Source organism: Podarcis cretensis (assembly GCF_951804945.1).
Source record: "Podarcis cretensis genome assembly, chromosome: 4".
Taxonomy (NCBI): Eukaryota; Metazoa; Chordata; class Lepidosauria; order Squamata; family Lacertidae; genus Podarcis; species Podarcis cretensis.
Window position 1 is genome coordinate 104,047,687 of NC_137173.1, and position 15,308 is coordinate 104,062,994.

General features: G+C 40.7%; 1 protein-coding gene across 1 annotated transcript in view; it reads left to right on the forward strand.

Annotated features, from left to right (window-relative positions):
• Positions 1–15,308, forward strand: part of DIAPH3 (diaphanous related formin 3) — a 126,228-nt gene that overhangs the window by 5,622 nt on the left and 105,298 nt on the right. Inside the window, exons 5-12 of the mRNA XM_079972512.1 lie at positions 2,542–2,672; positions 4,714–4,788; positions 5,727–5,796; positions 9,112–9,248; positions 11,061–11,166; positions 14,133–14,243; positions 14,646–14,764; positions 15,103–15,219. Coding sequence (XP_079828638.1) covers positions 2,542–2,672; positions 4,714–4,788; positions 5,727–5,796; positions 9,112–9,248; positions 11,061–11,166; positions 14,133–14,243; positions 14,646–14,764; positions 15,103–15,219 — 866 coding nt within the window. The remainder of the gene's footprint in view (positions 1–2,541; positions 2,673–4,713; positions 4,789–5,726; positions 5,797–9,111; positions 9,249–11,060; positions 11,167–14,132; positions 14,244–14,645; positions 14,765–15,102; positions 15,220–15,308) is intronic.

The following is a 15,308-nucleotide window of genomic DNA, read 5'->3' on the forward strand; positions in this document are numbered from 1 at the left end:
AGTGCTAGAACAAGAAAGTCTGAGTCAAGTGTCTGAAGTTCAGCAAGGAAGGCGCTCAGCTGGGAGTTCACAGCCTTGGGTCCACTATACTTAATTCATAACCTTGGTTAGTTATGAGCTGCATATCTGAGCCACGGGGGACCACTGACAGAGACTCACTCAAAGATCTCAGTGTTTGGGCCTGGATATAAGGGATTATGGACTCATATTGTTACAAATTAACTTTGTAAATTAACGCACGAACCTTGAACCTGGACCGGTTAAATATGGACAGCCAGTGCTTGCTTTTAAGCACTGGAATTATGTGCTGGTACTGTTACGATATAGAAGCAATGCAGCTGCAAACTGCTAGCTTGAAAAGTAAACATGATGGGAATGTTGTGACTGTCCGTGGGAAACAGAGGGACAGTCAGCTCACAGGGCAATGCACCGGAATTAGCTCAGAGTGTAATATGAGCTCTTCTTCTTGCTCTTGTACAGGAAGTACAGGAGGTGTTTGTCACTCGACTGCTGGAGCTTGAAGAGAGCAGTTATGTTTTCTGTAATGCTGCAAAGACAGGAATAAAAGCATGTAAATACATTTCTGTCTATCTCCTTTTCCCTGCCGGGAGAGCAGGAGGGAGGGGTGTGTTCTTCCCACGCTGAGAAGAATCGCCTGTCGAGACCTAGCCTGGATCTTGCTAGGGAATGCAGTCAGGGAGGTCAACGGGAGACCAAGCCGGGTGCCTGGGAGTGTTGCCAGTTACTCCCGATATAGGCTTGATTTCCGACAGGTACATCAACAGACTAGCCACAGCATTTTGCATCAGCTGGAGCTTCTGAACCAGGCACAGGGTAGCCCCACATAGAGAGCCTTACAATAATCAAGTTTTGAGTTTATCAATACATGAATTTCCACAGCTAGTCTAACCCTATTGGTACTCTATCTATAGTTGGTAAAAGGTACTCCTGGCTATTTAGGCTACTATTAAATCTGAATGTAAGTTTGTTAGTTCTGCTATTTTTAGAAAATGAAAACAGTGCCTCTTTCATTTAAATGAAGTATGAATGATTTACAACACTTTATCTACCAAACAGGTGTGTTTCATTTTCATCTGATGAATTGCTTTAGTTTGCCCAGTAACTATCAGTCATGGCAATTTACTTTGTTTGGGTAGGACAAGACAGAATGAAGCAGAAAGAAGCAACTCTTGAAAGAAGAGAGGTCAAAGCTGTTCAGTACACAGGTTCCTAGGTTGCCTATTTCTACTGCCTAGGAATGGAGTGGATTCAGCCTTTAATTCCAATTTGGCATTGCTCCCTGAAATGGTGCTCTCACAGATGTCTTAGTGGAAACCAGGGCCAAAAGTAAAGATCTCTCAAAAAGAAAGGGGGGGGGGAGAAAAGTGGCTAGATTAAGATCTAGGGAATACCCAAGTTGTAAACCCTCATGTGCCCAGAGACCTATTTACATGTCCTTATAGGCCCCTCCTCTCCAAAACACAGGGGATTCATAAGGTTTGAAAGACAAACCAGCATTGGTAAAGACTCTTCAAGTCAGTTAGCTTCCAGAATCTTTTCAAAATGAACAACCTGTGCCTTAAAGGCATTTACATTTACCTATATTCAGAACTGCATCAGGTTCCCCTGCTGTGCAAGGTCCCACTAGGACCTGGAGAATACCTTAACCTGTCTTCAACAATATGGCTTCCTGATAAACTGGCAAAAGAGCCACCTTTGCCCCTTGCTGCAGATCCAGCATCTGGAGGCTACTATAGATATAGCATCCGGGGGAAACTATAAATACAGCAACCTTTGCTCATGAAATCCATACGGCTTTTGTTGCATTTTTTAAAAGCTGCTGCAAAGGGCTGGGCATCATTCTGCTGGCTTGATGCAGTTGTGGCCACAGTGTATTAGATAAGTATTCATTTTTTAAAATTGTATACTGCTCAGTATGCAGGTGGGTAATGACACGTTTCAGTTTTTTCTGTACTGCAGGTCCCCCAGCACATGCCAAGCTAGCATGTTTGGGAGGATACATTAGGGAGGCACTTGCAGATGATTAGTGTATTTGTTCTTAGAGTGAGTACCCAATCTAGTAGTTTTAAAAGTGTTAGTGACCATTATGTGTTGCTTTATGGTTAGTTGTTTTTAGTTAATTTTATGTAACTTCTGTACCCCAGCCTGGAATCTATTGTAATGTAGGGCAGGCTATAAATACATTTTTTATTTTAAAAAAATACTACTTGTATAAATGTAAGGAGGTAGTTAACTTTAAACATGCAATGTTCTCCAAGTAATCCTATGTACCATGTGTAATTGCTTAATTTTTATGACCAGCTAGATATAATTTTAAATTATCATTTATTTTATTGCATCTATATTCCAGCTTTCTAAGTTATACATTCTTCATATTTTATGATTTTAAACTAGCTAGAAAATTGCTTTAGTTAAATACTGAGTTTCTCTAAAAGTTAGTAGTTTAATGAGATGCTTGTGAATTGTAACTGGTAAAATGCAGTGAACTGAGATATTGAGCAAGTATTACTTTCCTTGCAGGGGTGCCTCAAGAGTAGCAAGCAGATTTCACCACAGGAGTTCATATGTGAACTGAAATCAGGAACAGTAGATGAAAAACTTGTCGGTTGCTTAGAATCCCTCCGTGTGTCATTGACTAGCAATCCTGTCAGGTAATTCAAGTAGTTCAAAAGTTGTTCTTTTTTCTTTTCTTTTTTTTAAAAAAGGTGTGTCGCTGTATTTCTATATGACCATCTTCCTTCAGTAAACAAAAAGCAAATTAGTAAAATTTTATAAGGTGTTACCAGGTGTGTTTATGACTTTAAGGTAGTTTCTCCAGAATCTCGATCTCTGAATATCAGTGGTAGTCACTTTCCTCCAAATGCCTTTCCTAGATGTCTTGTTGTTTCCCCCCTGTAAATATATACAAGTGGTATTAGAAATATGAAGTTGCATGTCTAATATTTTTGCTGAAGTTGTAGGGATAGCAGAATTGGACTTTAAAGTAGGAACAAGTGACTACAGTTTGTGTTGTGATCCAGAGAAAAGATGGTGCTTTTGTTTTATAGCAGCTCAATGATTCTCCCATGTGTGCATTGCTATGCTGCTCGTGTACTTCATCTGTGTTGCTCATTCACTGGATACTAAATTAATCTCCATATCATTATGATGTTGCCAAAAGGTCTCTTGAACTAAAATTAGAATTTGATTAAATCAACAGTTTTAATACTAGCTGCAGTGTCTTATGGCAATGTCTACATATAAATTGTTTAGAGTCATTTATGAACACTAAATGTTCACACATTTCAGAACTTATTCTCTAGCATTGTCTACGCACCTTTTCAAGGCCCTTTCTGTGTCAATTGTTTGTGTCCCACAGTAGGGCTACTGAGAAGAGATGTGGAGCAGAGCTGCAATATTAATGCCGCATGATCGGCATTCTTACTATAAAGAATGCCTCCTTCTTATCTATGTGCAGATAAGTTGATACCAAACAGCAGTAAACAAGTTGGGAAATGATATATGAAACACACATCCCTCTCTCAAATATCATACAGGTTGCCTGCAAGTCTTTGCCTATTTTTGAGTGATGTCACATGGGGAGTTTAGATTTCGGAATGTGTAAAGATTTTCAGTGCTGTTAAAACTTGTATTTCCTAAGGATGTGACAGCTGTTTTTAAGTGGTAACTACTGTTACATGGTTAAAATATTTGGCACATTAGGCTAAGAAACTTAGTTTCCCATGTTTGTGTCTGTGTGTACATAGGAAGCATTGTATCACTAAAAAAGTTTGGTGTCTGGTTGAAAAACATTTGGTCAAAATGATACATTGGTGTTAATCATACATAAGCATACTTTTGTCTGTTTTTTCGTTACCTGTTTTTCAAAGTCTTTTTCAATTTTCTGTGGTTATACTGTATTTAATTGTATGTTATTTGAGGGGTTTTTTTCTTCTTTTCTCAACTTTTTTGCTGCTGTCTTGGTTTTTGAATTTCAGTTATATCTACATTGGTTTTTTCTTTTGGTACCAAACATTAGCTCATGAACAGCAGTCAGGGTATGTACTGTAATTGAACAGATGTATTCACTTGCATAGTTTGCTGCTGTTGGAAACTAACTTGCCCAAGACCCACTATTATATTGGAAACAATTAGCAACATCTGATAATTGCCTTGCACAAAAAAGAGGCTGTGGAAGCCCCAGCCCAGATTGTGACTGCAACATAGGATAGAGACCTTGTGCTCTGCTTTCTTGCAGCGAAATATCTCAGCTTAGCTGTGACTTGCTATGATTGGGAAAAAATGTATGCTCACATAGAGGAAATAGTATTTGTGGGAGGAAGGGACACATTTAAGTGGAGAAGATGGTGTGGGTTAACCCCCACTGTCCCACACCATAGTCCTGGACTAGATTACAAGCTCTACAGCCCCCATAAAGAAAGAAAATAAATAAATAAATAAATAGTTGAGCTGGGAGATGTAAACCTGACATCTTTTTCTCAAAACCAAGACTAACATTCCAATCTAGAAATCAAACTGGCCTGCAAAAATCTGTGTCTTCTGGTTTGTGGGTGTCTTGCTGCCTACCACACGGAAAGGATTCTGAGCTCTTGACGCTATTTTTATATAACTATAGTAATTGCTTGAAATAAAAGGTCATCTAATGGATACAATATTCAAAATATATTTTTCACCACCTCTTAATACTTGCAGTTGGGTCGAGAACTTTGGATATGAAGGACTTGGATTACTACTGGACATCTTGGAAAGATTGGTTGAAGCAAAGCAGTAAGATTTTTTTCTACAAATATACAGTCTAGGCCTGGGTGATGTATTGATTCATCGCCCAAAACCAGTTTTGAAACCTGCATTGCGGCAATGATTTCACAATTTTAGGCCAGGCAATATACCATGAATGCCAGCAGGTGTTGCCAGCGTTTCAGGCATGGCCTCCTCAATCCTCAGCAAGCCCAGCAGGGCCACTCAAGACCTGTTCCCTCCCTCCACAGCCCAGCCAGCCATCCCCAAAGATACTGGAGTGGGGTTGGGGGTGGCAGCGTGCTTGCACCTACCTCTTGTGCTCGCTGCTTGCCCACCCATCATTTCTTCGGCCGAGCAAGTGGGCTGTTCCTCCATCCCTTCTGTCTCACACCTGGTGCCTCCTGCAAGCCCCTGTGATGGGAGCATGTGGGGAACAGCAGTGGCAGCGGCGCTGGCTCCTTTTCTTCATCTCCGGCCCTGTACCTTCATGGTTGATTGGTGGTGGCAGTGCCCATTTCCCTTCAAGTCGTTACTTGCAAGATGGAAGTAGTGGGGCTGGCTGTGGTGCTGGAGCTGTTGGGAACGCAGTGAGGTGGCAATGGCCATGGGGTAGGCTAGGAGGGAGCTGGTGTGTCTGCTTGGGGGTGGTGAGGTGCTTAGGCAAGGCGATGCTGTGCTGTCAGTGTATGCTGTCCCATTGGTGCAGATGGGAGCTGCATTGTGGTGTAAATGGGGAATGGCTATGGAGGGTTAACTGGCTACTCTTCTAAACTAGTTCAAATCACTTTGAAGTCCTCCTTTCCTCCTCGTTTTCAGACATTGTGATATATCACTATATTGTAATGCTCTGCTGGTGATGCATCACAATGTTGAAAAGCAGATATTGCCCAGCCCTAATACACTCCTCAGTAAGAGTAGAATAGCTTGCATTATGATATAAATTTCTTGTCTTTAATTTGTTTCAGACAGGAACAAATTCTGAAGAAGTTACAGCACAAGATCATACAGTGTTTGAAGGCCTTTATGAATAATAAGGTTAGCAACATCATTTGCTTAATTATTTAAGACTGCTGTCGTATACAGTACTTGGTTACTTGGAAATAAGCCCTATTAAACTCAGTGACGCTTTCATTTCAAGAAGAAATGAAGTATAAACACACATAACTGATACTGTTAACAGTTGTTAAGTGACATGCCAACCTTTGTTTCATATCCTTGATTCTACTGGCACTTACATAACTAGATACACAAATTGAAGCTGCTATCCTATGTTCAGTTCTTGTTGGGGTCAATATCTGGTATGTTATGGTTTAACTGTTGTCATGCCTAACAGAAAGCTATACCTATGCCAGTGGCTTAAAAGTGCTGCAGTAGTAGTAGTAGTAATGATGATGATGATGATGGAATATTAATTTCATTTCATTTCTATATAAAGCAGTAGCTTTATATTTTAAAGAAAAATCTCAAGGCGGTTTACAGCATATTGAAACATCAATAAAACATTCCAGAATTAAACATTTCTGAAGAAAGTCAAATATAGAGTATACAGTCAAAGCAACATGATTGACAGAAAAGTAAAATATTGCCTTAAAGATTTCAAAATAGAACCTTACAAAGGAAGTCAACTACAGAATACATATTTAACACAAAGTTAACAAAAAATACCTTAAACATTTCCAAAAAAAATTGCTAAGTGAAGTCAAATATAAAAGGCACATTTAAAACAGCATAATTAACAAGAAAACAAAATATTATCATAAGCATGACATGGCTGTTTGGCAGGCACAAAAAGATGGGGCAAAATAATCCAATAATGAGGATTTTTTTGTCAGGCCTAGTGATGTCCCTCTGGTCTTACCAGGAGCCTCTTTAGTAGAGCTGGGTGAGTCGGCCCTGTCCTCCAGGCCAGGTGGAAAAGGCCTTGTAGGGAGCGGCCTTCAAGACTCACAGCTTTTCTAGCATTTTTTATTTACAGTTGCTGTACCATCTTTATTGGACTTATTTCAGAACAAGCTCGTTTTATAGAACTGATACTGATTCCGGCATGTGCACTAATAAAATGCTTGCTTTGCTCCTCTCCCACTACAACTGTTGTTGTGTCACCAGGAAGCAAGCCAGATTTGGACTTGTTGTGATATCTGAACCAGACTCATGGTTTGTCTTTCTCCAAACAAACAACATGTGATAATCCAAGACCAACCTTGGCTTGCAATTGTGCTTAATTTAGAAAGAAACCATAAGTCCAGGTTTTGACAACCCATACTCTGTCATGTTTCCCTGTGGCATAGCAATAGTAAGAGTGAGGGTGGAGAAAATAGAGCACTCTCTTAGCTGTTAGTACTAGCATGCTGCACGTTTCCATTCAATAATAGTTTATTTTTTGCATTACATGTTAAGCATTATCTGCGAATCAAGCCATTGAGGTGCCAAAAGATCATAGTTAATCTACAAGTTAATCTTGTAGTGTCCAGTGGGGCTCCTCCCCCTTCCCCTTGTGTTTAGGATTTCAACCTCATGGTACTAATTTAGTTTCCTCATTAGGAGGCCTTCATGCATTTTTATGAGGTGTCAGTTGGAAAAAGAAGTTAGCTTAGTCCACTGGTAGAATCAAACTTCAACATTTACACACTGAAACTAACACATTTATTTTAAATCCAAGTCCAGTTTCCTTTCTGCAGGACAGCATTGTTTCTATATGAGACCCTACACATGTTCCAAAAGCAGCAGAAGATACTGTATCTGTTGCACTCCCTGCTAAATACTCACTTAAAATTTAAATATGGCAGTTAGGAGTAAATCAGTTGGCACATACAGAGTATACTTCTGAAAAAGTAACTTTATGTGCTTACACAGATAGCAGATGATGCATATGCCAAAGACTGGACATGAAACGATGGGAGTGTATAAAAATATTGAATGTTGCAAATTAGTCATTTGCCTACGACAGTGGTTTTCAACCTTTTTGAGTCCATGGCTCCATTGACCAACCACATTCTTTCTGTGGCTCTGCTGTGGGATACAGGAATTCCCACTTATATGGGGGTTTGTGCTGCCAAATACAACAGTTATTTCCAAGGATATCAGGACAAAAGGAACGAGGAGGTGGAAGGGGAACCAGAACAGTTTTATTAACAGGCATACAAAGCATTAGCAGGCATACACAAAGCATAACATAAAACATACCCGACAGGGGCTACCCAATCTCCCCTTCAGTTGCCTGGAGCCCCAGGTAGAGCAGCAGGAAAAAGACCCCGACCGTTGGTGTCCCATCATCAAGTCCTTTGGTCTGGGCAGAAGCTCACCGGGCCTCTCCCACCTATGGCTTTCATAGCCTGCCTTGATGCAATCAAGTGCACCTGGCATTACTCATGATTAATACAGAGCGGCTGAGAGTCTCTGCAGCCGGCATCCAGCCAGCACTTGCAACACCGAAGAACCCAATAAACTCCTGACAGATGAGAATCCAGCAGACCTCAAACTGGGGATGTTAAAGGGAAAGGGACATGCCACCTCACTCCTCAAAATACAATTGTCTTCCGCATTTCCACTACAGGGTTGCATTCCGGCCCCCTACTTGCATCACTTGGATGTGCGTAAGTGGGGATGTCCCCCATTCCACCCCACATGTATGACAGCACACATACAATAGCCAGGTTCTTTAAAAAACAGAGCATGCAAGGCTTAGCGACAGATGTGGAAGGACACAGTGTGGCGGTATTAGGCAATTATTAGACTGCGTGTATGCCTGTAGTATAAGTTTACTGTGTGTGAGTAATGTGAAGGGTGTGTATAGTGTGGCTGAGTATTACCGTATTGGCCCGAATATAAGCTGCGTCTGCAAATAAGCCACACCTTTAAAATTCGGGGGAGGGGAGAAAAGAAAACTACCCAATATATGCCACTCCCTTAAAATTCCACAGGCTCTCACACCCATTCCATTTTACTATATGTTTGTTTCAGCAGTGTTATTGTAAAAGCCAATTTTTGCAAGGTCACAAATTTTAGCTGCTCTTTTAACGGTTCATGGTCAGAATTTGGAAAAGAAGCGCAACTTTTATTCAGGCCAATACGGTAAATATTCTGAGAATTGTAAGAGCCTAAGCAAATTTCCACTTGTGTATTCTTCCTTGTTATTTTATTCTTATTGCTATAAGGTTTTTGTATGAGTGCTTCAACAAAATACTGCATGGTAGTTTTTTAGTCATTTGAGTAGTGTGCAGTCCTGCCTACCTGGAATATTTGTATTTTGAAAGTGGCTAGGAGAATTGGTAAACTAATAGAAATTACGCTTTTTATAAATGGATGGCACTTGCCTTCTTTCTGTTAACTATTACTTTTTGTTTTGTCCAGTATGGTTTGGAAAGAATAATGGGTGAAGAGAGAAGCTTTTCATTACTGGCTAAAGCAATTGATCCTAAACAAATCAGCATGATGACTGATATAGTTAAACTTCTTTCTGCAATATGTATTGTTGGAGAGGAAAACATGTAAGTACAGCACTGAATATCTAAGTTGGTTGGTGACTTAGAAGTAAGTAGGTGAAAGTTGTTAATTGGAAATGGTTGTATTGAGACCTAAAGTTTAATCTTGAAAATACCAATACCTTGGCAGTAAGCATTTTTAAACAATGCACGGAAAGCTTGATCCATTAGCACACATTGTTTTGGTGGTGTTTGCAAACAAGACTTTGCCATGATGTACAGAATGGAGGCCTGTTTTACAAACATCTGTACAATCACAAGGGTTCAAGCTAGGGAACTGGTGCTTCGCTCTCAAAGGTGGCAGCAGCCAGAGACCCTCAGTGGAGGAGGTGAGCTGTTTAGCAGGCCCTCTTCCACAACTGCTGGAATTCCTCCTTCTCTTAAGAAAGCCAGCCTTTTTGCACCTTTGGCTGGCAGAGGGAAGCCTCCCCCATCTCACCCCCTGCTGACTGAATGATTGAGAGCCCATCTGGGCTCAATCTACCAAGGAATTGGGGGCTATATCAAGACATGGTCCAATGGGCAGTTGTCCCTTTGTGGGAAATGGCTTCAGGAGGAGGCAAGGGCAATCACCCCCATTCCCGCCCGTAACATCATCTTCTCTGGTGATGGCCTTGCCTTATTTGTTTAAAATGTTTTTCAAAAAAATTTTTATTGCTTTTAAATTTGTGTGGTTTTTTAAATTTGGGTTTGTTTGTTTATATTAAGGGAGGTAAGATGTGTATGGGAAGAGAGGAACTGCTGAGAGCAGGGGGACTCCAATTACAGTGGCTCTGGGCAAGGGGAGGTGTGGTGTAGGGGTGGGGCATGCCTGGTAAGGGGTACACTGCACAGGCAGTTAGTGACTGTGACTGTGCCTGTGCCAGCCCTCAGAGGCTGATGGATTCAGTTGGTTTCCAGAGCGCCCTGGTTGATGTGACTGGCACACTTGTTGAAGCCCAGGCTGACTTGTAGAACATCCAAATGGTTCAGGCCATTGAAACAATCACATGAGTGCACTTTCCCACTTCGTAGAGCCCACTTGTGGCTCAAGTGTTCTTGGTGGTGCAGAGTGCCTTTCATTGGCTTCGACTAGTGACCCAGCTGCACCCCTGTCAGGGCAGGAATAACCTAACATATGTTGTCTATGCTCTGGTAATCTAGGTTAGATTATTGGAACATGTTATACATGGGGCTGCCTCTGAAAACGGTTTGGAAACTTCAGCTGGTGGGGAATTCTCCCAATTCTCCTAAACAATCTGGCCTTTTAAACTGTGGGTGGGTGGGTATTGTTTTTGTTTGTTACTAAGTTGGGTATTTTTGTAGTGTAAACTGCCCTGTGATTTTCGGATAAAGGGCAGCATACAAATCGTAGTAGTAGTAGTACAGTGGTACCTCGGGTTACAGACGCTTCAGGTTACAGATGCTGCTAACCTGGAAGAAGTACCTCGGGTTAAGAACTTTGCTTCAGGATGAGAACAGAAATCTCGTGGTAGCGGGAAGCTCCATTAGCTAAAGTGATACCTCATGTTAAGAACAGTTTCAGGTTAAGAACGGACCTCCAGAACGAATTAAGTTCTTAACCTGAGGTACCACTGTAATAGTAATTAATAATAATAATAAATGATGATGATGATAATAAGTAATAATAAATAGATTATAGAGAAGATTCCATTCTAGCTGGTAATCTTTATATAGAATTCTGTATGCATAGTCCTCCTCAAACTTGCTTTAAGGACATTAAATAAACAAATCGCTTTAAAATTAGTTTTATGCTATTATAATCCATTTCTTTTTATTGGTAAATATAAATTATTTATTTGGTTTTTCATGTTATAGCCTTGAAAAAATTTTGGACGCTTTGACTACAGCAGCAGAAGAGAAAAACATTGACCGATTTTGTCCCATTGTGGAAGGTCTTCAGGGGAATTCCATCCATCTGCAAGTAAATGATAAGTTTGTGTGCTTTTTTTTTAATAGCAGAGGCAGCGTCTAAGGAAGACGAAAAATAAAGCTAGGGTGGGGTATATGTACCGGATCTATTTGCAGATGGGCAGACAGTGACATTTCTGTGCAATCAATTGTATTGATTTGTGGCTCTATTATGGCTTATTATGATGATGACTTAGCATGTCAGAGCTTATGTGCAACATTAGTAACATGTTGCAATCTACTGTACCACTTGGAAAAGCTACTTTTTCCTGAGACCAATAGCGATGGATTTTTAAAAAAGCAAAACCAGAAGTTCATATTTTCCCAAGTGTTACGGAGTTTGGGGGTTTGAAGTACTGTGGAACATGTGCACTAAAAGTCTTATATGCCCAGATAACATACTTGGTCTGAAAAAATACATAGCTGAATAGTGGCTGGGCTTTTTATCTTAATGGCTAATGGTCTTTGGGGTGTTGGATTTAGAACTGCAAAAGCTTTTTTCTCCTGTTGTAAGAATGCTACGGTGTGTAGCTTACTGAACACCCACCTTCCCTTGCATTGGCAATTAACTTTAAGACAGCCTGTGTTGATGCCAATGGAAGGCTGTTGTTGATGCTTATTGGCTGACCTAACCCTCTCCTCCACAGCTGCAATATATGAATATCCCCCTCTTCCAGCAATTAGGTTTGAAATTTAATAAATTTAATAAAAAGATAGATGTTTAATATAAAAAAGAAAAAAGCCAAACTGCTTTTTGAAGCCTGAGTGCTTCATGAGAGAGTATGAGAAACTGCATATGGCTTGTGCTGCATTTATTTTGAAGTATTTTATCCTGCCCTTCAGCTGCAAAAAGCTCCCAGAGATCAATAGCAGCACCCTCAGACTTCTGTAACAGAAAAAGAAATGGTACTGGGGGAGGAGGAAAAAAGCAAACTTGGGCAACTGCTCTTACATGCATTTTTAATGGGTATTTGCCTATGGGTGGGTGTGCACCAGCTCTGACCTCACCTGTTTTGGCCTCGCCCATTGCAGTCATGTGGATCCTGGAAGGTTGGCTGTAAGAAAATGTGGCCCTTAGGTTGAAAAAGGTTCCCCACTCCTGATTTAAAGGAAACTTTGTACTAATGTGTAGGTTTACTGTGATGTGTGAAATTTATTAAGAATTTACATACATTCTATGTGTAGCATACAAGGTAAAAATATATATACCATATTTTTCCGTGTAGAAGATGATTTTTTTTGCTAATTTTTTTTTAGTCAGAAATTGGGGGTTGTCTTACACATAGATGGTTAAGAAAAACACTACTTACGAGTAGCATAGGAAGCCTGGGGGTATTATTTAGGGGGGGGGAGCACATACACACGATGCTCGACTAAAGCCTGCAAGGGAGAATTAGGAGAGTCACTTTTGCAGTGAGAGGTTTGCAAACAAACAAACAACCGAAAGGGTGAGAGTGCAATGTGGCTTGGAAAAGGCACTCAAGACAATGCACCGAAAAAGGGGGACGCCCCTCATACACACACACAACTGAAAGGGGGCTAAGCAGGCCCTGGAGCTGAGACCTAGGTGGGCTGCAGCTGTGGTTGCCGGCCTCCGCTGCTGCCTCCTTGCTGGTCTCGGAGGGAATCAGTCCATTAAGCTGCTGCCTGCGTTGGCTATGAATGGAGATGCGACGTGGGCCAGAGAGGCAGCCAGCAGCTCCTTGTCTCTTATGCAGTGCTTCCTTCGCAGCCTCAGTGGAGAAGCACGGCTGCCCAGGCATCTCATACTTGACGTGTTGCCATTGTCACCGCTGCTGCTCCCAGTTCCTCCAGCCTCTCTTACTTTCCCCTCTTTGAATCTCTCTCACACACTCACAAACAAGACACTTCAACTCTCACCCACAGGGTCCTACTGCCTGACAGGCTCCACTCCCAGTTTCCATTCAAAGGGCATGCACCTACTCGGCACAAAAAAAACCTGGACATTTTGCCAGATTAAAGAAACCCACTGCAGGCGCCATGAAGGCCTGTCATTTCACTTACTACTTCTGCCAACCAGTGCAGACCACTGCGGCAAGCCAGGTTAGGCAGAGCAGGAGCTCTCCCTGGCACTCTAAATGAAAAAAAAAGTTGTTCTGTTTGATGTTTAAAATACTGATTTCTTAATTTCGGGTTCAAAAAAATACGGGGCGTCTTATACACAGAAAAATATGGTATATTTTTTGTAATATATGTATATATATAGAGGACATGGGTGAAAAATTAAATTGTTTTATTCATCTTTTGTTGTTTGAACTGGTAGGTTATTGGTTTATGTTGGCATACATTTCCAGATGTGTTGGTTGTGTCCTATTGAGTCTAACATATATGCAGTAGTCATCTAAAATGATTTGGATCAAAGTGGCCCAAAGTTTCATGCCAAGTGGGCTGCAAGAGTACTTTGACACGTAACCTGTAGACCACACACTGCCTTGTCACGCAGGGGGCAGGAGCAAGGCCAAAATTTGACACCCCCCCCATGCCTTCACACTGCCTTCCCTAAGCCAGGTGCTGAGCTTTGGGAAGGAACCACAAGACTCTGGCAGTCCTAGAGCCCTCCCACCTCCTTCCCAAAGCTGGGAAAGCACTAACTAGGCTTTGGGAAGAAGGTGGGAGGACTCCTGGACCATGCCAGAGTCCTCATGCCTTTTTCCTAAAGCCCAGAATCTCCTTACCTGGCTTTGGGAAGGCAGCATGAGGGCTGAGGGCGTGAGTGTGTCATGTTGTTGAGGGCTGCCAAAAAAGGGCCTTCCGTTGGATCACCCTGATTTAGATACCCTTTAGCAATATTTAACAAGTAGCACACTGGGTTGCATGTCATGGCGACTTGATACTCCCGCACTCTTAGTAATAAAATATCAAGTCATAAAATATCAAGTCATAAATGGTTGTAAGCTGAGCACATGCAATTTACTATTGTTTTGTCTGTTTTCTTCTGAAATATTATTTTTCTTGCAGGTAGCCTGTATGCAGCTGATCAATGCACTAGTTACGTTTCCTGATGATTTGGACTTCAGACTCCACATTAGAAATGAATTTATGCGTTGTGGATTGAAAGAGCAAATGCCAGTAAGTCCCCTATAGTGTGTATGTGTGTGTGTGTGTGTGTGTATGTGTAAAAGAGAGAGAGAGATAATTAATATTTAAATTAGTTTATTTTTCTTGGCTGAGGAAAAGTTGTGTTAAGCCCCTTTTGGTGTAATTTATTAAGACAGAGAATGAAAGATTACATATAAAAATTGATCCACAAATGTATAGATGAAAATGAAGTAACAATAATCTTTAGTACCAGCTTTGTTTTATGTAATGTATTCCAAATTTTAAAATATATCATTTGTTTATTTGAATAATTAATGTAAATTCTCCCAAATAAATCCCTTGCTATGTTAAAAATTGGATTTTGTTCAGAATAACTTATATTTATACATAGTCATTAATTAAGCACTGTTGTATTCTCCCTTCCTGCTGCAGCAACTGAAATGCTTAAAGAATGATGCTTTGGATATTCAACTAAAAGTGTTCTGTGAACATACAGAAGAAGACATGATTGAATTTTCCCATCGTCTAGAAGATATCAGATTGGACTTTGAATATCCTTTGAAAGAGGACAGAGAACCCAAAAATTTTAGACCTGGGATTGGTAGCAAGCATCCCATTGGTGATGCCTTTCTTTTTTTCCATTTTAAATGGAAGTAAGAGGTGCTGATGTAGAAAATGAGAGTGTGCATGTTGTTCCAGGACTATGGGTCCAGGCGAGCAGGGAAGGCAGTTTGGGCCAAACACATGAAGTAGCTGTGCTTAACTTACACATCTCAGCTTGGTTATTTAAAAGTTGAAATTATAATAAAAAATAAATTTTGCTTTGAAAGAGTACAGTACTTGTATGGCCTAGAATACAAATTAGCTGTATCATCCTTGACCTGGATACTGAAGCAAATGATGTTTACAATGTGGTGTGGAACACTGTAAAGGACACAAGTGCAGAAGGCTATTTTCTTTCTATACTTCAGCATCTCTTGTTGATCAGAAATGACCCTTTTATAAGGTAAGGAAAACTTGCAATAGCTCCTACCTAGGTATTTATTATAAAATATTGTATAATGTTTACCACCTGGAATTTTTCCCTGGATGTTT